General features: G+C 43.4%; 1 protein-coding gene across 1 annotated transcript in view; it reads left to right on the forward strand.

Annotated features, from left to right (window-relative positions):
• LOC122815846 (inosine-5'-monophosphate dehydrogenase 1b) overlaps positions 1-24,583 on the forward strand; it is a gene marked incomplete in the record, with an annotated part of 1,150,443 nt that overhangs the window by 610,150 nt on the left and 515,710 nt on the right. The window contains 1 exon segment of the mRNA XM_044088659.1: positions 8,451-8,595. Coding sequence (XP_043944594.1) covers positions 8,451-8,595 — 145 coding nt within the window.

The following is a 24,583-nucleotide window of genomic DNA, read 5'->3' on the forward strand; positions in this document are numbered from 1 at the left end:
AGGCACTACTCTAGCATTAGTGGAAAGACTAAATTAGTTCTGATAGTACTGTCTTGGCAAAGACTATGCTGGTTTCTCCTCCTTAACAGTATAGCAGCAGTAAATTGCCAAGTGTTGCTGTTGGAGTGTCAGCCTCTTTACTCAAAACGGGTTCGCTGCTATAACAAAACTTCACCAGACCAAGGATAACTGCTTGGATGATCTTACCCTGATACTGGGTAGGCACATATATTCTGAGGATGTGCTAAACATGAAGGAGGCTAGGTAGCCTAACAAAAGAAAATCATGTATAGATAAATGGAGAGTTTCTACTTCGGGTGCCACTCCAGAGACCTTAAACCAAAGAGCTTAAGTGGTTGTGGTCCTGTAGTATCTGACATACAAGTCAGGTTTAGCTTACACATCTGTAAATGCATGCCTCTGCAGTTTCAGCCTCTCTCCCCCAATAGATCCCCCTCTGCATACCTCCCAACCTCTTAGAGCAAGAAATCGACAAAGCCACAAATAACGGTGGTACAACGGCCCAAAATGAGGACAGTTTTTACATATTGCTCTTGTAATCTTAGGAAGTTGATAAAATAGGTTTTTGCATTATCAAGAATTTTCTGAAGAATATGAAGTCTGAAAATCAAATGTCTGCCATTATTTTCTAACTTCAGTCTACCGTGATTTGCAAGAAAGTGACAGTTTTATGTGAAATGGACCAAAAATGAGTCAAAAATCTGGACATTTTTGTGAAAATCTGGACAGTTGAGAGCTGTGCCCCTCTGTACCCTAGACCTTAACTCAACCTTAGACTTCCAAGGAGCAGCATTGATGTACAGTGGAATTTGAACTAGCTGCTTCATTCACCCTGTAATACCTGTTTTAGACGCCATATTTTGGTGGCTTTTACCTTTTACCAGAAGGATATCAGAGTTCCAGTTCTTGATGTGCATTGAATCTTTCCTGGGCTTTCATCAGAATATGGTATCTTGCCTGCCCACACCACTTTCATGCCAAAAGTGGTATCAAGAATTACCCTGAATCTGGCTGTTTGCCTACCAGTTTTCTTTCTAAAGAGACACAGCTCAGGAGAGAAAATCCTGCTTTCCCCCTGATGTGCATAGACGGCCATGATTTTACTTTCACATAACCAAAGAATTCATAAAGTATTTTTCTATTGCTAATAGGTCTACCTTTCCCTTTTTACATGTAAACGCATTCTAAATGTTGTCTCACTGCATTTCTGTAATTAAACCATGACAAGCCTGTCAGGCCAGGTTAGTGTTCATAGACTGTTGACCACTAGCTTTCCTTAGTAGTGGAGTTGTTACTTAGGCTGCACTGTCTGTTTCTTCTCTGTGAAACACCTTCTCCAAACACTGCAGTCTAGAGATAAACTTTTAGGGCCAGAACAGAGTTTTCTTTTACTGTCCTGCAAGTCCTCTTATCCTAACAGCATTCTTTCTCCTTCCTGGAACATTGTTCTTTGAATGTGAGGACTTCAGCAGTGAATACTACAACGAACTTGGTACAGTTGTTAGAAGCTTGCTGTAGATGTTATCTAGATTGCAACAGTGAATCCACTGTCTCCTTTTTACCCCTTTTCTGTTGCCCTGTGAGTTATTGTGGATGTCCTTCTGTATCACTGTTGCAGTATTCTGTACCTTGGGGATCTCCTGCTAAGGATAGCCCAACATCCGGCCTGTGTACCAAAGCCTGTAGATCTTCTATGCGTCACACGTATGCTCCCCATACAGAGGACATAGGGCATAAAGGTGACTTAATGGATGCAGTTACCCAGAACTTCTTTGCCACCAGTCTGAACGCCATCTTCTCTCATCAGTCTGAACACCCTTTGATGTGCTGTTACCTAGTCATGAAATAAGCTACCTGTTGAGGGTCTTTTTTTCTTATTGTCTATCTTTTGTTACCTTGGAATTAATAGTCAAGGAAGGGAAAATGTCAGTGTGGCAGGCAGACTCCCCATAAGAATAGTCACAAACAGTATCTCTCTCTCATTTGGGCGCTTACCACGACTATACTTCCTGTACTATTTGTAAGCCATTTGTGCCTAAGACTTGCTGGTAGTCTTCCCTTGCCATTAATCTTAAGAACCAGCAGCTTAAACAGTTGGCCCACCATAGCATGACTGAATTAGTTTACCCCAGGGTACTACCATTAGGCAAGAAGGCGGCCAAGAAATCTCTGAATCTTTTTGCTGTCTAGCCTCCACCGGACGTCTCTTTAGAAGTGGGGGGATAGCTCTTTAGGTCGTCTAGTGTTGACATAGGATTCCTCTGCAGTGACCCCATCTGAGGCTGGCATGAATACTTTCTTTCACGTGCCCTCTGAGGTTTTGCAGGCGTCCGTTCCAGGCATTGAGAGGGAACCACAATTGTTTATCTCTGAGGACCCTAGAGGGATTCTGCTGATTCTGGTCAGGGAAGAGGTAGCAGGTACTCTGAACCTTGTCTGGGGTCAGAACCACTGGCTGTTGATCCCTACCAAGAAAAGGCCACCAAGCGTTCGGGCCTGTTTAAATGCTTTAATTTCCCTGAAGCCTCCCCAAGGGGTTTCTGTGCCTAGTCCACCTTGGACGACTTAGTCTAAATAGAGTAAGGAATCTGATTCCTCTGAGGATAGACTTACTCTTCTCAGATGCCTTCTGCCTTGGCTTATGGCTCTGATGAAGTGGAAACCATTGGCTCCAAATCTCCTGTGGAGGAGATGTCTTTTGGGGGCACAGTAGCCGGGAAGATGGAGTATTTTTAAGTGGGATTCTACTCTGATATCTTGATATCCAGAAGAGTTATGATCTGCTTCAGGTTGACATGCATAAACATTTTGCAGTACCTCCTGTGTTGGCTGCTTTGCTGGACACTTGTATAGTTGCCTCTTAAGCCTCCTGATTCTCACCCCCCTGCTCCCACAAAACCTGATCAGTTCTACAAGGATCCTGATTGTCAGTTCTTGCTTAAAAGTCCTTCTGCTGATCCTGCTGTGGTGTTGGTCTCCTCTGACAAGACTTCAAAGCTTTTGCTTGTCTACCATCCTCCTGCCTTCTGATAAGAACAGTGGGGCCATGGAGAGGATTGGAAAGAAGGTCTATATTGCTGGCACCTTGGCCTTTAGGGCCATTTATTACCAGACCCACATGACCAGATATGTTATGGCCATGATTGCCCAGGCTAATAAGGTTATTTTTGACCTCCCTGATACTGAAGGAAAATGCTCTGCTGTTTCTATTTTGGGTTCTACCTCTCAGGTGGCTCGCCACTCAAGTGCAGCTGTGATGCTGATGATGCCTCTTCCAGAGTTGATGCCTGTACGTCTGTAATGAGGTGTTTTGCTTTGTCTGCAGTCATTACCCGAGGACATTAAGGCCAAGCTGGTGGATGCTCCTTTGGATAATCTCTTTGGGACTCCTGCTGCTGAGATGTTTGCCTCTTCTTAAGAAAGGTAAAGCTTTGCAGGAACTTAACATATTTTTGTGTCCCCCATTCCTACGTTCCAGAGGAGCTGTCCTACTAGGTGTGCTTTTGTTCCCAGGCAGCTTTGTAAGGCCACTAAAGCCATGAAGGTGAGACCTGATGAGGCCACCTTTCCAGCCACTAAAAGCTGGAAGGATGGTAGGCAGGTGCCTCTTGCTTAGTCTTCTCAGGCTCCTGTTGCTTAGAAGCCTTTTCCTGACAAGCCTGCATGTATTTGAAATTTTACCCCCAACTCTTGGCCATGTTCTCTTGTCTCTTCGGCTCTCTGTTTTCCAGACTGTGACAACTCATTACCTCATATTCTTGGGTTCTGTCCATCCTCCGTCAAGGTTACATCATGGTGTAGATGTCTCTCGCTCCTTTCTCAGAGATGCTTGGGTTCCTGGTGGACCATTCAATCTGTCCCTCCTTCTCAAGGAGGAAAGAGTTCTACTCCAGAATGTTCCTGGTGCGTCAAAGGTAGAGCACCTGGAGGCCTACTCTGGAGCTGTCCCTTGATCAAAACCTTTCCCAAGGTTTCTTCCTTTAAGATGCTTTCTCTTCCAACTTCGTTTCCTGTATTGCTGCCTCAGGCATTTCTGGTGTCTTTAGGAATATGAATGTAAGCATCCTTCAGATACATTACCCTGTTTTCAGGAAGTTTGTGTTTTGCTCTCTCTCCCTCATTTTCAGTTCTCTGCTTTGCTATTTGGCCTGTATACTGCCCCAAGGGTATTCACAAAATGCTTAACTCCTGTGATTTGCTTTTTGCAGGTTTCAAGGCATTTAGATTTTTCCTTATTTAGACAACCTGTTGATTCAGGCACGTCCTGCCATTTAACTATTGCAGGCTCTGGAGTTCACCATATCCCTCCTTCAGAGTCATGGGTTCGCTGTCATCTTCCAAAAGTCTATCCTGTCTCCTTCTCAGGATCATGTGTCTGGGCTGCTGGATTCAGATGGTGACCGTGTTGGCCTCTCTTCAGCTCCAAAGGTGTGTTGTCCTTGACCGCATTCTTTCAGTCTCCTCTTCCTCTGCCTGCAGTTCCAGCCAGGAAGTTTCTTTGGGCCTTAGGATTCATGGCCTCTTGTATTTCAGTACTTTTGCCAGATTGCATATGCGGAACCTTCAGTGGTACCCAAAGTACATTTGGCTTCAGCATTTCCATCCTCTGGATTTCAGAGCGCCTTTCCTTCCTTGTCTCAAGCCAGAATTAGAGTGGTGGATTCAGCAACTTGCGCTCAACCCAGATCTCCCCTTTCAGCATCTGGTTCCTTCAAGAACTGTTCATCCGCACTTTAGATGTATGGTAGGAGGCTTCCTGTGGTCACCTGAAAGTTCAGGGTCTATTCTTAGCCAGATCCCAGGCCTGCAGAGCCAGCCTATAATCGGTTACCGGCTAATTCTTCAGGCAGTGTATATTCCTTCAGAGCACAATCTAGTGGCAGACTTCTTGAGTAGGTCCAAAACCCAGCCTCAGAAATAGATGCTTCACAGATGTGTTTCTGGACATATTCCATTGAAGTGTTTCTCAGGTATATCTTTTTTGCCTCCCCTCTGAACAGGCAGCTCCATCTTTTCTGTTCCAAAGTGCTATGCCATCTGGTGTGGAAGGCAGATTCCTTTCTTTTCCTTGGAAAAAAATGTTTGTCTATGCCCTACCTCTTCTTCCTCTGCTTCCAGGAGTCCTGCAGAAGATTCAGCTGGACTCCCCAAAAGTCTTGTTACTGACTGTCTTTTGCCAAGACAGCACGGGTTCCCACTCTTATTGCATCTTTCCAGGTATGGTCAGCACAAATTTACCTCATCTGTTTGATATCACAGGACAAGGGGCCACTCATCCATCTTCACTTGTCCACTCTTCAGCAGACACTGGATGATAGTTTTCATCGCATTTTAGGCGCCTCTTTTCTGACAATGTGCTCAGGTTTTACAAGAGGCAAGAATACCCGCAACCAGGAGTCTTAGAAATTCTTTTCCACTTGGATGCATGTCTGGTGCCATGCTCATAGCCAGGACCTTTTTTCAGTTCGGGGGGGGGGGGGGTCTCTGGTTCTGTCCTATTTGTGCAAGTTGCTTCAGTCTGGCTTCTCCTATTCTGTAAAGGTCCATTTGTCAGCTGTTTCTGCCTGTCTGCCCTTGACTCCTCCTCTGGCTTCTTGTGTTCAGGTCAGTTTCTTAGTCATCCTACATCTTAGGCCCCCCAGGAACCCTATTCCTCTTCCTTGAGACCCTAATTTTGTTTTGGAAAAATTGACTCTGGCTTATTTTGAGCCTGCAGTTTCAGCTTCTCTAACACTTTAATTGGAAGGCTGTCTGGTTGCTTGTTTTTACTTCTTAGGTTTATGAGCTGCAGACCCTAATGACCATTCCTCTTTTTTTTTTTTTTTTTTTTTCACCGAGACCGGTTGCCTCTTCTTACTAATCCTTCTTATGCCCAAGGCTGTTAGAGTTGTCCTCAAACTCAGCAGTATAACTTTTTCTTTTTTCCTTTTCCAGTGTTTGCTAATGAGGGTCCTGCATGCCTTGAATTTGCACAGATAGCTCAGGTATTGTTTGGAAGTCCATAAGTGTGACCATTTTTGTTTCTTATCCTAAGACATTGGTTTTGATTTTACTAAGCAAGCCATCTCCTCCTGGATGTCCAAGGCCATTTCCTTTTGTTCTTTTCATGGCAGGTGTTTGTCTATTTCAATTGGGCTCATTCACCTAAGGTTGTTGCCTCCTCTTGTGCCTTTTTCAGGGGCTTTGGTAGCAAGTCCACCCTTGATGGTGCCATTTGGTCGTCAGTGCATACCTTTACTAAGCATTATAAACTGGATATGCTTTCTAGGGCCAGCGCAGGTTTTGCTGGGGCTATCCTGCATGGGTTTGTTGAGGGCTGTTTCCTTCCTTCCAACTCCCACTGCTTTCTTTGAGCTTTTGTACTCTCCCTAAGGGACAAACTTTTTATTTTGGACTTTGATTTGGTTACCCTCCTGGCCAAGGGTCTCACTTTTCCATCTACATTTTCTCACTGTGGATGCGCATATCCTCATTTGTCCTGTGGAGACTGTTTACTGGAGCAGTTCACTTCTGGGTGACTGTCTGTATATCTCCTTTTATGCCCTTACTTCCTGTACAGGGAGCATACATGTGATGTACAGAGCATACAAGATCTTAAGACCTTGGTATACCGGCCAGACTTTGGACTATCCTTGGCAGATCCCCAGAGTACTAATTACTGAAACGGTGAAGCGAAGGACATCTGTTATGGTAAGATTTTTACAGAACTGTACTTTCCTGTTGGATATCTTTCATTTCCTCTTCCCACTAGGCCAACTTCCCTACTTTGCATACTATCTGGAGGAGAGAATTATGGCCTTTTGAGGGTGGACTTTGAGTAGTTGGGACTATGCCATAGAGTCTGATAAGGCTCTGGTTATGTGTTTTCCCTGGCCCATGTAAGGGAGGAAAGTTTTGTAGATGGCATTGGCTGATGCATGTCTGGGCCTTTGGTAGGAGAGCATTGGACAAAACCCTGCAGATGGGGGTGGGGATGTTAAAGCTTTGGCGTGATCTGACCATGGACTACCTACGCACATACTGTATATCCCAATTTGAAGATTTGCAACAGTGCATCTACTCTGTGTATACACTGTTGATAAAGGTGGAGACTGTTGGGGAGAAGAATTTTGCTTCAAGGCACCTTATTTTGTGGTCTGAAGTACACTGCTCATGAGTGCTCTAGTTAAAATGGGCAGCTCTGCCATGTTCAAGGTTTTGTTGCGTCATATTCATTTTTGCTCTTCAAGTCCAACTATTGGGTCCTTGAGTAACTTGTCAGATCTCCCTGGCAAAACTAGTGATCCAGCCTCGAGCCCCTTTAAATCTTTTCCTCCCACAATGCACCTGGTTGCAAAGATTTATCAAATTTAGTTTGCCATGTCCGCTTTCAGATGTAGTAGCAACTCTGAGCTAAAATATTCTGCTGTTTGTACTAGATCTTTACTCATTCAGCAGTTTTTGGTACTTTTTCCTTTACTTTTAGTTCTTCTGCTTTCAGCCCCTTTTCACTTGTTTTCTGGTAACTTTTCCTTGATGCATGGGCTTTAGTCCTGCCTGTCATATATTTCAAAAAAAATGTTGATAGCCTAGTTCTTGGTGTTGATGTATACACCCCCACCTTTTTTTCTTATTCTTATTGCTAGCTATTTTAGTCAGTGCTGTGGTATTTACATTTTTGTTGCAGTGTGCCTGTTCTACTATGCAGACTAGTAATGAGAAGAGTTTTTCTTCCGTGAAGAGTATAGAATTCCCCAGGGTTGTCATGAGCAATGTGATTTGTTTGGCAGGGTGGCATGTTTGAGCACTGATTGCTCCATCTGCAAGGCTTTTGGTCAACACTGCTTGTCAGACAAGAGAAGAAGGCTGGCCATCAAGGGCTTACTGCCTCCATATCCATGAAAACCTAGAAAAGGTAGAGCTAGCCCATGAAAAAGTAGGTCCAGAGGCAAAGATAGGGAGTCAGACCTGAAGGAAAGGTCTGAGCGCTCTGCTAGTGCAGGACTATCAAAAATAGCTAGGTTTGAATTGATTACTATTTTGGCAGCGTTGAAATCCCCATTATCTGCTCCACATCCATTGGAGCTCATAGCTATCGAGGATGAATCTCCTTGACATATATTTCGAAGTACCTCTTCAGAGGGAGAGCTATCAAGACTGCTGTGTAGTATCCTTATTATACTATTTTCTGAGTGTAGCATTTTGTAAGGAAGATGTTGCATACCAGGTAGAGTGTCTTTAACAATTTGTGGTTAAAAGCTTGTATAAGTAAAACGGAGCAAATGATTAATATAAATAAAAAAACAACAATTAAATGGAAATATTCAGATTTTTTTTTTCTTTTTTGTCCTAGCTTTTTCTTGAAGCCTGCTTGGTTACTGGAATGAGTGTCACACATGATGCTAACACATTCCATGCATTTTACCTAACTTTCTTTTTCTTTACTCAAGTGATGATGGGTTCCTTGCTGGCAGCCACAACTGAGGCCCCTGGTGAGTACTACTTCTCAGATGGCGTGAGACTGAAGAAGTACAGAGGAATGGGTTCACTTGATGCCATGGAGAAGAATAGTAGTAGTCAGAAAAGATACTTCAGGTAAGATTATTTTGAACAATATTTTAAAGATAGACATACAAATGGTCTGAAACATTATACCATAACCCTAGATTACTGTCACTTTGCGTCTTATTTTAAGCCAAGAATTCTTTTTTTTCACCATTTTGTAAATGGAAGCTGTGCCATTATTTTGTGTCTGTATAGATGTACATTAGTGTGTGTGCTTGTGTTTCATTAAATTATCATTTGTGGAGTGCACCACTGTATCGCTGCCTCTTAATTCACTTCAAAACTGTACCTGTGATTTGAGATGATGCCCTTCCTCCAGTTTGGGGTTATGTTTTGTAATTTGAACATGTTCATCATTTGTAAAGCAAGTTGGACTAAATGATTTCCTAAGGGAAATTAGATTAAACATTTTGTCCTGTTCTCTAGTTTAAGAGAATTTGAGATTGCTGGCGGCTTTTTCTCTCCTGTGGCTGAATTTTAGGTCATAACAGTAAAGTGCAGAAGTAATGAATATCACTATTTAATATTTTAATCTAATATGGTTCTTATTTGGATTAAATGCAAAACATCATCTTAGGCATGTAAAAAGCATTTCCTGAAGATGCTTTTTGACTTTGTAGATATGATACACAACTTGGTGGGCATTAGGAAAAGTTAAGATGTCAGAAGCCAATCCAGTCAGTAGGGGTTAACCTTTTATTCCTGCATCTGACGTGCAGTCAGATATGGAATTGATTGGGGTTCACCAGGGCTAACATCTGCCCATAAGTGGCATTCTTCTGTTCAGGCCTGTGATGCTCGTTGCTACATATATTGTCCAAGTATCCTAGCATTCATCAGTGGAAACTCCCCGGGTTAATTGGCAAAATAAAGTCTGCCTGTGTGGTTATCTGATACCAAAGCGGGATCATCAGTGGTCTTGCTGTTATTGCCTTGAACTACAATTTCCCTAACTACAGTCATTGATTTCAATCTGTCACCACTTCGTTTAAGTTAGTCATGCCATGCAGAATTTGGAACTTGGAGCTAGGTAGAAGGAAATAGTTAAAAGAACCCCAACCCTGAAAAAAAAAAAAAGGTTTTATTGAACTGTAAGAGGTAACCTTGCTTTAAAAACGCAAACACAGAAACACAGTATAGTCTACAACATACGGTAAAACAAACCTAATAAATTCAAACTGTAACAGCTTAGCTATAGAACCGTAGACCCACCTAAAATAAAATCATTTACATAAATGTGTATATAAAAAACAACCCATCTAAATAAAGTAGAGTCAGTAAGGCGACTGTGATTACATTGACTGGTTCAAGTGAGAATAATCCTGCCAAATCTGCATAACTCCCTCAAAAAAAAAAAAAAAAAAAAAAAAAAAAAAAGCTGTCTAGGGACATGTATCAAAATATGCTGCACCCACATATCAAAATCAAGGCACCTCAAAACCTAAGTCAGAAATCCAGTGACCAAAAGCCAGATAGATCACCATCCAATTAATCCAGCCTGTAAAACACCAAACTCACTAAAAACTAACTACATTTGTCATGCCACTACCTAAACATTTTTTTTTAATTTACACAAAGCAATAGAATGTATTGTGTTTACTTACCATTATTTGTGCAGAAATAGCTAAAGTCATCTGGCTAAATGAGCAGACAAGTGAAGTAACTCTCCGCAGCCACATCTGCTCTGAAGTTGTTGACAGCTGATTGCTAAAGTTAAAATACTGCAGACTAAGTGCTTCAGCTGTGATCACAAGGCATTAAGATTAATTTCTGAATGCTGTTACTGCTTTGAACATGCTCCCCAACTCCTTGTGAACTGGGTAGCCTCCCATGCCACCCTAGCTATGCCTCTACACTCAAATGATAAAACTTTCCTTTTACATGGAAACTACAAACCTTGTGTGCTGTCAGAGTGAGTCTGTTGTACAAAAATCAGCAGATTTACATGAAATATGCAAGAAAAAGCAGTAGAGATGCACATAGTTCTTTGGTTTATTTATCAGAAGAGACCATGATTGCTTAAATCTGTTTGAGCTAGCCATTTAGACTCCATGGCAATCAATAATTAAAGGTTTTATTTAGGAAAAAAATATATATAAAATTAACTGCTTGGTGTATAGCATGATAGCATTAATTTAGAAGCACTTTTTAACAATGTGGACCTGAATGGAGTCTGAACATGTTATTAGGTTATATTAAGGGGGGAAAAAATCTCCTGAAGAATAAGAACTTGGGAAGCAGCAACTTGGACACCATGGCACCACAGCTGTAGGTTAGCCGTTATAATGTTGAGGAGAACGTGTCTTACTAATAAAGCTAATGTTACATAGTACTTGGGTGTTACACAATTTTTTTTTGTGATAAACCATTGAGTCTCTTCTACTTTTCTCTAACATAGCTGATGTAATTTGGTCATTACAGGGCTCTACGTAGCCACAGATAATCTGGAACCCCCTGCAGTTGCAGGTTTTGCAGGTGCCCACCAAACTGCTATGACTCCTGTACAGCTTTGAAGGAGGTACAGTGGCAAAATACACTCCCTTTGGAATGCATGGCAAGTAGTAATGTTTCTGTACCCTTGGGACTGCTGACATAACATTGTGGGAGGCTACATGCTTGTTGGGAGCAGTGATGACCGGCATGGTGGTGGAGAAAAAGAAAATAACTTTTCTTAACAGTAGCTGTGACATAACCAAAATGCCAACAGCGGCTGCTGTTTAACTGTGAGATTAATCTTGTAAGTCTGCAGCATTTGCTGTATGCTGCTAACAGGGAAATTATCTGAAAAACTGTCAGAATTGAGACAGTAACATACTGTCTTTAGTTTTTAAAAACAGGATCACCCGATAGGGAAGAAATACACCATCGAGGTGAGGATGTTTGTAAGCATACAGCATTGTTCTCAGTGTTTTGAAAATACATATCGATGCAAAAGTGTGTTAAGAGCATCACAGTGATATTTAAAAACAAGGTTCTATGTTTTATAGCTTTTGTGACATAATTACGTAAGAATTTTGTCTTCTAATGAATTCCTGTAAAATAGTGTTGTTAGCCTCTTTCTGTTTTCAAATTGTAATCGTGTGGTGCAGCAAAAAAGTGTCCCATTGGCAGTAGGAAAAAGTTTGTACAATGCAACAGTACGAGTTTAGTCCCCTGCTGTCAGTCACAGCAGCCAACAGCTCAAATGACTTTTGGCATGTTGACAGCTACAAAGGGAAGGTTTGTAGGGGGAGGGCGGATGAGTTTGAGAACTACAACTCTGGCACAATGCAAAGAAAATTGGCCGTTGCAGAAAGAGAGAAGTAACGAGCACAGAGTTTACTGTTCTGCAAGATTATCCCTGTTTGGCTTTTAAGTAGTCAATGAAAAAGTAAGAAGTGGTAATTAAACCTGAATGAAAGAAAGCAGGATGTGTGTGAAAACGCATGTAAAGTCGGTGCAGTAGCGTAGCAGGAACTTCGTGGTTATGATGTAATATTTTAAAGTCAAGCACTGCATTGTGAAATATCTAGAGGTAGACTAAGTCAAAATCCCATTAAGATGATTCTGGCTATGTGGGCAGACACTGGTATTGCATGTAAAAATATATATATAAAAAAAAAGTATACATTTTCCAAAAATAGTGTTAAAATGTAGAAAACATCAAAACATAATTAAAATAAACCATGCTTTTTCAGTCTGTGGGTGCAGTTCTCCTTTAAGGGTCTGATGCAACTTAGAAGTCTTTAATTCTTTTAAAATATGAGGAGCTTGTTGATTAAAATTATCTGCAAGAAAGATGAGACAGAGTTCAGACATCCAGGAAAATGTTTAGTTCACTCAATGCACCAAAGAATGTCTTTACTGTCCCCAAAGTGTTTTTATTTATTTATTTTACATTTGTTGACCGGGCTAGTCCAGCTGGATATATGTCCATTTTCAGTAGAGGCCCGGGGAGAAAAGCTCTGCTTTTAAACTAGATAAAATCAAGACAATGTAAAAGAAACACAATACAAAAAGGATACATGTAATATGTAAAGTAAATAAAAATTTCTCCATTAGCTTAGGTTATATAGAAACTAAAAATAAACAGATTGTGAGAAGTAGGTTAATAAGGTAGAATGCAGTATTATGACCGAGAGAAAGGGATAGATCATTCAATATTAGTATATAGGGTAAGAATGTGTCTTTAAAAATGTTATAAAAAAGTTATGAAAGGTCAATAAGGTAATGTAAGGTGTAGATGGTGAAATTTTAGAGGACAGGGAAGTAGGAGAAAAAAATCTGGAGGGCAAGTACAAGCGGAAGTAATTATAGTCAAAGTGGAAGAAATAGAAAGGTTTATGTATGAGGTGGGAAGATAAGAGTTCACAGAGGAATGAATAAGTAGTAAGGAGCAAGCCCAGTGATAGCATGTTGGGAATAAGATACTAGGAAGGGGAAGAGTGAGGAATTGCTGTTATACTTCAAAGTGGGTAAAGAGGAGAGATATAGAAAAGGTAATGGTGGGGGGGGGGTTTGTCTGTGTTAGTACAAGGACAAAGCCATTGTGATTTTAAGTGAATTTTTAGTTTATTTTTAAAGAGAGGTAATGATGAAAGAGATGTAAGATTAGTGGGAAGTATGTTCCAAACCTTCCCCACAGAATTAGAGAAAAGAGAATCATCTGCCTTGTGGGATTTGAGGGAGGTAACCAGTAGTTTATTTACTGAGCGAAGGTTAGAAAGGTTTGTGTAGGGGGAGATAAGGCTATTGAGAATAGGAGTCTTACTAGGTTGATATAGTATTTTATGAGTAATGGAGAGTTGTTGAAATTTTAGCTGGTTATTTAGTTCAAGCCATCCTAGAAGTTTTAGGTTTAGACAGTGATGTGTTCTAAATGAGGACCCAGTAGCAAACCTGGCAATATTGTTATACGAAGTAGACAGTTTGTTTAGGTTGCTTTTGGAAAGATTCGTATAAACTGGCGAGGCATAGAAGAGGGTGGAGATCAGATGGGTCTGGGCAATAGTAGTTCTGGCTTCTGGTGTAAGAAAAGGTTTTATTTTATATAAGGATCCAAGTTTTCTGTTTACAGTTTTGATGATGGCATTAATATGAGCATCAAAGTTGAGGTTGTGGTCAACCAATACACTAAGTTTTGTAGTTGGGTCAGGAGCTATGATTGTACCATCAATGGAGGTAATAGAGAAATCTAGTTTGGTGGATTTGTTGGAGTAAATAATAGCTTGGATTTTTTTGGCATTAAGGAGGAGATGTTGTTGGAACCAGTTTTCAACATGGTTGAATACTGATTGGGTGGTGGCCTGGAGTTCAGATAAGGTGGTTGCTTTACAAATCAAAGTGGAGTCGTCTGCGTATTGTATGCAGGTAGGTAGAGGTAGATTAGTAGAAAGGTCGTTAATGAATATGGAGAATAGTAGAGGTCCCAGGATAGATCCCTGTGGGACACCAAGGGTAACGGGGAGATACTTGGATAGATTATTATCCCAAAGAACAGCTTGCTGTCTATTGTGCATATAGGACTTGAACCACTGTAATTCCTGTGTGTCAAGTGAGAATGAGGTGAGTGTATTGAGTAATAATTGATGGTTGACCATATCAAAAGCTTTTGAGAGATCAATGAATAGTGCAGAGGAGAGCATGTTATTGTTATGATGTTTATTAATACAGTCTGTAAAGGATAGGAGAGCAGTAGTGGTACTGTGGAATGGTCTAAAACCATGTTGGCAGTCAGCTAGGAGGTTATATTGGAGAATGTGGTCAAGAATTTGTTGGTGGATACATTTTTCCATAATTTTGGCTAATGGTGATAGTAGGGCTATGGGCCGGAAGTTAGAGAGTTCAGTTGAGTTCCCTCCTTTATGAAGTGGGATTATGAGCGATTTTCCATAGTGAAGGAATGGAGCCTTCAGTTATGGTTCTATTAATAAGAATAGAGATGGGGTAGGCCAGAGCTTTAGCAGCAGTTTGAAGGTATTCAGGTGGTAGGAGATCGGCTGAGGGGGTACAGGGTTTGAGCTTATGAAGCAGAGTATAGATGAGGGCTGTGGGAATACTTTAAGTAAAAGGTAGGTGGTAAGGTAGTGGGGGAGGGTGATAGGGTAGGGCTGAGAGGTGGTAGGGAGTTTGCTAGAGATTGGATAGTTTCAGTAAAAAGCTGTTAAAAGTATTAACAATCTCATTTGGAGAGTTCTGGGAGAGACCAGATGAGGTTGGTGTCCTGGATGTAAGAGTTTATTTATGCCTGACGAGAAGCTTTTGGGTTGACTATGGTGATTTTGTTGGAGTTTGAGGAAATAGTTTTTTATCCTGAAGTATTGATTTTTTGGTTGCATTTCTTAGTTGTCTAAAGTGTTGCTGATCAATTGGGTCTTTGGTGTTTCTCCATTTGGACCAGATTTTGTTTCTTTGTAGGATTTGTTGTCTGGTTTCTTTAGTGAGCCATGGGGCTGCTTTGCATCTAGTTCTTATGGAGCGTGAGGGGGCATGGAATTCTAAAATTTGTAGGAATGTGGAGTTGAAATGGGATACTGCTTTGTCAATTGGCAGGTGCCTTAAGGGTGACCAGTCACAGGCTTGAAGCTCAGTTTGAAAATTGACTGGATTAAATTTTTTTTTGTTGCGGGTGATTTTAAAGGTAGGTTGATTTGGAATATAGGATTTTTGTCTGCATAGGTAGGTTAGTGAGTGGTCATTAATATCAGGAAGGACACTTACTTTGTAAGAGAGAGTGTGGCAGTTTAAGATCCAGTCTAATATACTTTCTTTTCCTGTGGGTTTATGGATCCTAGTGGGGGTGGTAATAGTCTGAGAGAAGCCGTAGAGGTTTATATGGGTTGTGGCTTCTAAAGTGGTGCAGGAGTTCCAGTCTATATTAAAATCACTATGGTTTCTTGAGGGAAGGATGTAGAAAGCCAGCAGAGGATACTTTCTATGATGCTAATATTTTGCCTGGGGGTAGGTAGGAGCATATTATATTAATAGATTTAGTATTATTGAGCTGGAGTTTGGCAATAAGAATTTCCACATTGGTTTCTAGAGGGGGTTGTACCTGTATGGATGAGACCTGTAAATCAGATTTGTGCAGTATTGCTACCCCACCACCCTTTTTGGTAGTTCGGGCTAATCTCAGGATGTTATAACCAGGTGGGATTATTTCATTGTCTTTTGTAACTGGTTTAAGCCAGGTTTAAGTTAAGCATATAATATCAGAAGAGTGAGTATCTAGTAGAGCGTGCAGTTGGCTTACTTTATTGTTAACGCTTCTTATATTGAGATGAGCTATAAGTAGTGAATTACTGGGAGTGAAAGGGGGGGGTGAGTTGTTAAGGTGGTGTTATAGGGTCCTGGGTTGGGATGAATGTCCCCATGAAAGAGTGGATATTTGTGAGGACTATATGGATGCTTCAGTGGTTTAGTGTAGGTAGTTAAGTTGTGCTTTCCTAAAATGTGTAAATGTAAAATGAGCTACTCTGTGGTATTTAGGTGATAGATAGGATGAGGAGGATGTTATGTTAGAATGGCTACAGATTTCAAGATTTATTAATGTTTGTTTAAGGGATTGGTGAGAAGATGAGAATTGTAGGTTTTCGTAGTAAGTGAGAGTATAGGGAATTGTGAGGATAGATAGTAGTAAAAGGAGGAGTGGCAGTTTTATGTAAATGAGTATATAAGTAAAGGTCATGGTGAGGGAGATAAATTATAGTAGGAAATTAGGAGATTGGAGTTAATGAGGGTGTGGACTAAATGGGTGTGAAAGAGGTATTGGAGAGTTATTAGTATGTGAGTGGTTGTATAAGTGGTAGGTTTGTGCAGAGTGGTGAAAGATGATTTGATAGGAATGGCAGGGAGTGGCTTGGTAAGTATAAAGGTAGGACCCCTGGGGTGGGTGGGAATTGGAGGTAGGGTAGGGGAGCGGAGTGAGCCCGCAGGGTGAACGGAGCGGGTTATAGCAGACAAGAGAGAGTCTACAGAAACAATCAGGGAGCCGCAGACTCCTGAGGTGTCACTGGGTGAGTAGAGTGTGGTAATGCAGGAGAGAGGTAGTGAGTGATAGTGGAATAAAGAGAAGAAAACAGAGTACAGCTGGATAGTGGTGAGAGGAATAGGTCCTAGTAGCAAGAGGAGTTTCAGCTCATCAAGGAGTAAGAGCTATAAAAGTATTAAGAACAGATAGGGAATGCAGAGTACAAGGTGTAACTCTAGATAGGAAATTGGTACCACCTAGTGGGCAGAAATTATGGTAGACGAAGGTAATAGTATTAGATACAGCTAGAGAGAGGAGTTGCAGACAAATGTAGGTAAGGGAGTGAAAAGAAGCAACTTGCTATTGGGGGTGTAGAGGAGAAATTATTTGCTGCTGGTTTCCCTACTCACTAGCTTAGATATTCTAGTTGCTCGGTAGTTATAAATAAATATATAATGTAGTCTAGCTTAGTTATTCTAATTGCTAGGTAGTTCTAAATAAATATATAATGTAGTTTAATAGGTAGGTCCAAGGTGGAACATACTTTCTTAGTCCTTATGGAAGCTGGGAGAACAATATACGTGCATGGGCAACAGGTTTCCTTGGCTGGACGTTGGGATGGTTGTAACAAAAAAGCAGGGAGGGGTCTTGAAAGATCAAGCAGGTTTCTTAGTATGGGAAAGAAGGTAGAGAGCTAGGAGGGAATAGAAAGAAAACAAATGAGTTTAGGTGTGATGAAAATCAAAAATTATAAGATGCTGTACAGTAAAAACATCTAGGTAAGACACAGGTATATCCTAGCACAAAAACAAAAATAGCCTATGTTTTAATGTGATGACAAGCAATTTGAAAAATAAATATATGCTGTACAGTAATAGCAATTTAGGTAAGACCCAGGTATATCCTGGCACAAACAAAAACTGGCCTATGAAATGATACAAAGGTTATTAACTACAGGCAGCAATTTCAGGTACATACAAAAGAAATAGGATAAGCAAGCAGATAAGTACAGTCACAGCTAATAATTTCCTACACTAACATTTACAAAGCATGTAAAATGTAATTCATGCTAATCTTTAAATCTGGCAGTCCATGAGAGTTAATGTAATCCGTAGTAGTACCACAAAATGGTGAGGGGGTGGCAGCCACTTGATAATTGTGAATTTCTCCCACTGTGTTTAGTATTTTCAAGATAAATTAGAGCAGTCCTGGCTTGTAGGACAGGTTAGAGTGTTATCAGTGGGAGTGAAAGGCAGGCACTTGATATTTAAGGTCCAAGGGTAACATTCATACGCATAGAGGCATATATCGGTAAAAGGTAAAAATTGATCTCTGGTTACAGGGAGAAGTGGATACCAGGCTTTCCTGTAGGGCCAGATAGGACACTGCAAACCTAGTCACCGAGGAAGGCTGAAAAGGATGAACTGCGTGTGCTTACAGGAGTGCTTGGGAAGGACAGGGTATATTAAACACATTCAGATAGGATCACATAACATCTATTATTTCTATCTCGCCTACATTCTGACTGATGGGTTCGGAGCCGATCCCTCTGCTCCGACTCGGCACGCTTATGCTATAGAGCGAGGCCTCTAATTGGCTGAGCTATCTTTATCCCAGGATGCACCACCACTAATCCCCCAGATCTCGTTTGCCGCTTACAGAGCTTGGACGTGGTCTCAACATTGGCTGGGCTAAGTACTATATTAGGCTTTTTTCCTGTCAGTATTTGCTTCATTTAAACCCAAAAGCTGTTTTAACGGCTATTTTTTGTGTACGAGTGTGTTTCTAACAGTTTGAGATTTTCGTATATTTTCCTGTCAGAGAAGGTTCCGTTTAAGTTAGAGGGGCCTTCCCCTGTGCTAACTACTACTTTAGTGGTTGTGTGTGGGTCAAGTACCCGTTTGAGTTAGAGGGTCTTGACCCTCCTTGTTTCCCCTTTCTCTTTCTCACTTTCTTGTGTGTAAAAAAAAAAAAAAAAAAAAAAAAAAAAGTTCTTTAGTTTAAATATTTTCTGAGTTAGTGGCATACATATTTTGTTTCTGTGTGTCAACACTTAGGTTACTGTTGTCTTTTTTGTAGGATTATGTCTAAAGAACATAAACCAAGTGCACGAGGTGTGGGTTCAAGATGTCCATAACGGACGACCACTCCTCGTGCGTCTATTGTCTTGGCGCTAAACATCTGCAGGAATCGTGCAGTGTATGCCATGCGTTTTCCTCCAGAGTCCTCCAGGAGAGGAAAAACAAATTAATCCTCAAAGGATTAATCAAGCCTTCCTTCGAGGAGGCTTTATCTTCCTCTCTGTCTCCTTCTAAAGAGAAAGCCGGCTCCGACCAGTCAGTCGGAACCGACGGCTAAGAAAACTAAGCAGACTTCTCCATCGGCTCCACGGACTTCGGAGCAGAGGTCTGAACGGTCTGCCTCGATGCCTCCAGCCTCGACCCCTCTGGTTTCGGAGCCGAGGTCTGGGGCATCGAGAGGCGGGTCACCCTCAACGGCTCCACTGATATTGGAGCCGATAAGGGTCATCGGCTCAGACACTTCCCCCTCGGAGCCGAAGTCCTTATCGGCACCGAGGGAAATTTCCTTGAAGGTTTCCTCGGAGCCGATAATTGTTGAGTCTTTTCGGAGCCGGTCCCCGAGCCCTTCGGAGCCGATGGAGAAATCGGTTCGGGCCCGATCGGTATCCTCTAGATCATCCAGGATGTCTGATTCGGACATCGACAGGGTGCTCCTTCGACTCTTCCAGTCTCCGGTGTTCCAAAAGATGGTTTCGGCTCCAGCCCATTTGGCTTCGGAGCCGATGGTCCACTCCCCTACTGTACTTCCTCCTCCAACAGCTTCGGCACCGTTGGAGCAGGTGTTGGTGGAACCAGTGGAGGTGTTAGGGTCAGGCCCGACCCTTGCTCCGACTCCGGCTCTTGGGTCGGAGTTCAGTGCACGGACTAATTCCTTCGACCCTGGGGGGGAGGCTTCGGGATTGATGCTTTCGGTCCCAAGTCTCCCTCTTGGTGCATCGGCGGCGGGAGTACCGTCCACTGTCGTGGCCACGGAGGGGGGACCTTCCCAGGATTCTGGTGGTCCCGCCTTCAGGGCTATGAGGAGTGCTCTAGCCAAATCTTCATTGGCTACCTCCACAGTTTCCCCAGCTCCTTCCCTACATTTGGAGACTGGGTCGTTGGCAGTCCCCCTGTCCGTAGACAGCGGAGCCCCTGGGCCTCAGGTTACCCCCACTGGGGTTTCTCCCCCTCCTGGAGGTCCTTCTGAAGCCTCTTCGGAAGAACCTCCCAGGAAGAGAAAGTGCAAGAGGAAGCACGTTGACTCCCCTGACGAGTCTTTGACATCTGACACAGATCTCGATGATGCAGAGGGGTCCCCCAAGTCGTCCTCGGATGATGTCTCCTTTGCAGACATCCTGGAAGCCCTAAAACAACGAGGCGGCTGGCAGTCCAAACCTCCCTCTGCTGATGAGTCTGTGTTCCTGAAGGCCTTCGGGGCTCAGCCCTCCGCCTCCTGGGTGTCTCCGCCCTTCGAGCTCTTGGACTTGATCTGTCAAAGGGGGTGGGAACACCCAGACTCTGTGGAACCGGTGCCCGCTCGTCCAAACAACTTTCTCTCGGCGCCCCCAGATAGAGAGTTCCTTACGAAAGGTGTGGCTGTGGATGCTATGGTGGTGGCATCTGCTACCCAGCAAGATGTAGCAGAGGCTTCTACGTCCGTCCATCCTCCTAATAAGGAGTCTAGGAGCATGGATCGGTACGGTAAGCGCACCCTTAGTTCAGCGGCCTTTACTCTGAGGTCTTTGAACTACCTGACGGACTTTACGAGATTTCAGAGGGATCTGATTAAGGAGCTATCCGATACCCTCTTAGGTAACCTGCCTGAGGAGCTGGCCCAGACTGTTGGATCTCAGCTGGCTACAATGTCGTCCATTTCGAACTCGTCCATGAGGCTCATTTCGTATGCGGCCGAAGGGGCGAGTAGAGTGGCGGGTACAGGCATTGCTCTACGGGGACCAGCCTGGCACCGCCTGTGTCATTTCGCGGAGGCCTTCAAGTCTTCATTTGCCGACGCCCCCTTTGATGGGTCCTCCCTGTTTGGGCCCAAGGTAAAAGACACACTTACCCGCTGTGAACAGGAGGGTAAGACTCTGCCGTAGGGGCACGATTTTCCACTCCCTTTCGGCCTTATCCCAAGGCTAAAAGAGGAGGGAAGATGTGGTTCCGTAGATCTCAGAAGTCTTACCCCTCTCAGCAGGAAGGTTCCCCCTCCAGAGGCAGAGGAGGGGGAAATTCATCAGGAAGACGCCGTCCCAGAGGCGGCAGAGGCCCTCGCAACACTGGAGACCGCGAGTCCTTTCGTGGCTCTTCAGCTTTTCATAGTCCCTGAGGGGTTGCCTGACTGTGCTGCTCCGGAGCCAGTCGGGGTCGCCGAAGCACCTGAAGGCCTGGGCAGGGATCACTCAGGACCGATGGGTACTTCGAATTATCGCCGGAGGTTACTCCATCCCATTCTGTTGCCCACCCCCACCCCCGCCCCAGTCCAAAAAAATCCCGGACCCGCCATCCAGTCAACGGGATACCGCAGCCTCAGAAATTTCAAAGCTGCTGCAAAAAGGAGTCATCCAACCGGTCCCCGCAGACCAGATCGGATTAGGGACTTACTCAAGATTCTTTTTGGTGCCAAAAAAGACCGGGGACTTAAGGCCCATTTTGGACCTAAGCAACCTAAACCGTTCAGTCAAGAAGTCCAAGTTCCGAATGGTCACTTTACAAACCATTCTCCCATTGTTGGAGAAAGGTGTTTGGATGTGCTCCATAGACCTCAAGGATGCGTATTACCATATCAAAATACATCAAACGTCCAGGAGACACTTGCGCTTCAGCCTAGGAGGCAGTCATTTTCAGTTCCGTGCGCTGCCCTTTGGTCTCACCACAGACCCCAGGGTGTTCACCAAATGCTTGGCAGTAGTGACTGCTCACTTGAGAAGTCTAGGATTCCAGGTGTTTCCGTACCTAGACGACTGGCTCCTAACTGCCACCTCCAAGCATCTACTTCTACGGAGCCTGCAAGCCACAATATCACTGGGCAATTCCCTTGGGATCACCTTCAATTGGCCAAAGTCTGTGTTACGGCCATCTCAAAGAATAAGATTCATAGGGGTAGAGATAGATTCAAACCAGATGCGGGTCTATCTACCTGCAGACAGAATTCAGACCATTCAAAATCGGGTTCGAGCCTTACTCCCCAGGTCCAAAGCCCCAGCCAGAATGGTCCTACAGCTATTGGGATCGATGTCTGTCACAGTTCTGCTAGTTCCCTTGGCAAGGTTACACATGAGAATCCTCCAGTGGCTTCTTTCAACTCAGTGGTCCTTTCAGGAACTCCCTCTCAATCATCTAATATGGATCACAGAATCTTGCAAACGGGACCTTCGCTGGTGGCTAGTGTCCTCCAATTAGGATCAGGGACGACCCTTTGTTCTTCCTCCTCCGGCGGCCACTTTGACCACGGACGCCTCCCAGACGGGGTGGGGGGGCATTCCCCGGGCAGGTCAGTCCAAGGCAAATGGCACCCGGAAGAGACCCCTCTCCACATCAACGTCCTAGAAATGAGGGCAGTACTCCTGTCCTTTCAAGCCCTTCACGATTACCTCTCTCAGGACATAATTGCTGTTCACTCAGACAACATGTCAGTTGTCTGGTACCTGAACAAACAGGGAGGGACCAGATCCTATCCTCTTTGCAGAGAAGCGATGAGAGTTTGAGAATGGGCAGTCTCGACCAAACGCTTCCTAGTGGCTACTCACATACCGGGCAAGTCCAATGTCATAGCCGACAGGTTGAGCAGAACCATCCTCTCTCCTCACGAATGGTCTCTGAATATGACAGTTACAAGGCAGATTTTCAGCGAATGGGGAGTTCCGTCTTGCGACCTCTTCGCGACTCCTCTGAATGCGAAGTGCAAAGAATTTTTCTCCCTAACCCCGGCTCTGGGGAAGAGCCCTATGGACGCATTAGTCCATCCTTCGCCCACCGGCCTGCTTTATGCCTTCCCTCCAGTTCCTCTCCTCCCCAGGGTGATTCAAAAGGCATCGCTCTTAGGGAGCAAGATGATCTTAATTGCTCCTTACTGGCCTTGTCAAGTGTGGTTTCCCTATCTTCGGAAACATGCCCTGGAGGGTCCATGGTTCCTGGACCAGGTCCCAGACCTACTGATTCATCAGTCGGGACTACTACACCAGTCCCTACACACATTAAAATTGACGGCCTGGCTCCTCCTCTTCAGACTATAGTCAGGAGACATGCACTGGATCCAGATGTGGTGCACATATTATCTTCAGCCCACAAGTCTACTACGAAGAAACTGTATTCTAGCAAATGGAAAAGGTTTGCTATTTGGGCTCAACTCCGGGGCCTGGACCCCATTTCTACTCCCGTGGCAGAAGTACTCAAATTCCTGACCTCTCTTTTCAATCGAGGCTCTTCAGTTTCTACCATCAAAGTACAATTGGCAGCGATTTCTAATTTTCATGAATCCATAGACCCACCTTTAATGAGCAACAGGTTGTGTAAGACCTTCTTGAAAGGTGCTGCTCTATTAAGACCTCCGATTTCTCATCCTGCACCTCCATGGGATCTCGATATAGTATTACGTGCCTTGACTTCTTTTCCCTTTGAACCGGCAGCTACCTGTGATCTAAAGTTTCTATCATGGAAGACGGCCTTTCTAGTGGCGATTACTTCAGCCAGAAGGGTTTCAGAACTTCAAGCTTTGTCAGTGAAACCCCCGTACTTGGTTTTTCATACAGACAGGGTATCCCTCAGACCAAATCCTTCTTTTGTTCCTAAAGTCTGTTCTACTTTATGCTTGCAACAGTCGTTAGAGCTCCCAGTTTTTTTCCCAAAATACTCCAATAAAGCGGAGTTTATTTTCCACACACTAGATGTCCACAGGTAGTTACGTTTTTATTTAGATAGGACCAAACAATCAAGGAAAACAGATCAGTTGTTTGTATCCTTTGCAGAAAACAAATTGGGCAACGCCGTCACAAAGGTCACTATTGCCAAATGGATCAGGGACTGTATTACTCAAGCTTATATTTATTCTAACAAAGAGCTTACCACCTCTGTCAAGGCTCATTCTACAAGGGCTATGGCTACTTCGGTAGCATTTCATTCTAAGCTTGCTATTGGTGACATTTGTGCTGCGGCTACATGGTCTTCCCCGCACACCTTTATTTCTCACTACAAATTAGATGTGGCATCTAGAGGACGAGCTTCATTTGGTTCCACAGTGCTCAGGAGTGTTTTCCAATGAGCCACCCGGGATTTAGGTGCTAGGACGCTGTCCCATCAGTCAGAATGTAGGCGAGATAGGATCACATAACATCTTTTAGTTATGTACTCACCATAACTTCAGATGTTTGGGATCCATCTGCCTACATTCTAATAACCCACCCTCCTTCCCCTTCCTTGGAGATCAGAGGATATCAGAAGGTCGAATCCTGTTGTTTCATCTTGAAACATCTAACAATGTTATATAAACAAGCTGTGCATGTGTGCATGAATGCGGACAAACAAGATCTGGGGGATTAGTGGTGGTGCATCCTGGGATAAAGATAGCTCAGCCAATTAGAGGCCTCGCTCTATAGCATAAGCGTGCCGAGTCGGAGCCGAGGGATCGGCTCCGAACCCATCAGTCAGAATGTAGGCGAGATGGATCCCAAACATCTGAAGTTATGGTGAGTACATAACTAAAAGGTATCCGCCAATTCTGGGGTAAAAGCCTCCATGCGACAGGGGCTAGACTGCATATACTGTAATAGGAAGCTACTAGATATGGTGAAAAAAAAATATAGAACAAAGACGCTAGTAACAAACGTCTTGGCATAAGCGCTGAAAAAAAAAGAGAACACAAAGATAAAGACTGTTGCGTTCTCAGCTGGTAGTAAGACAGTAAAGGTAGCGCAGATTAAAAATATAGATAAGATGAGTGCAAATGCTACCAGACTATTACTACCGCTCAAACATTATCAAGGGGTCATTAGCGGCAACTACGGGTGAAAGG

Source organism: Protopterus annectens, chromosome 11.part0, assembly GCF_019279795.1.
Source record: "Protopterus annectens isolate FY-2018-M chromosome 11.part0, PAN1.0, whole genome shotgun sequence".
Taxonomy (NCBI): domain Eukaryota; kingdom Metazoa; phylum Chordata; order Ceratodontiformes; family Protopteridae; genus Protopterus; species Protopterus annectens.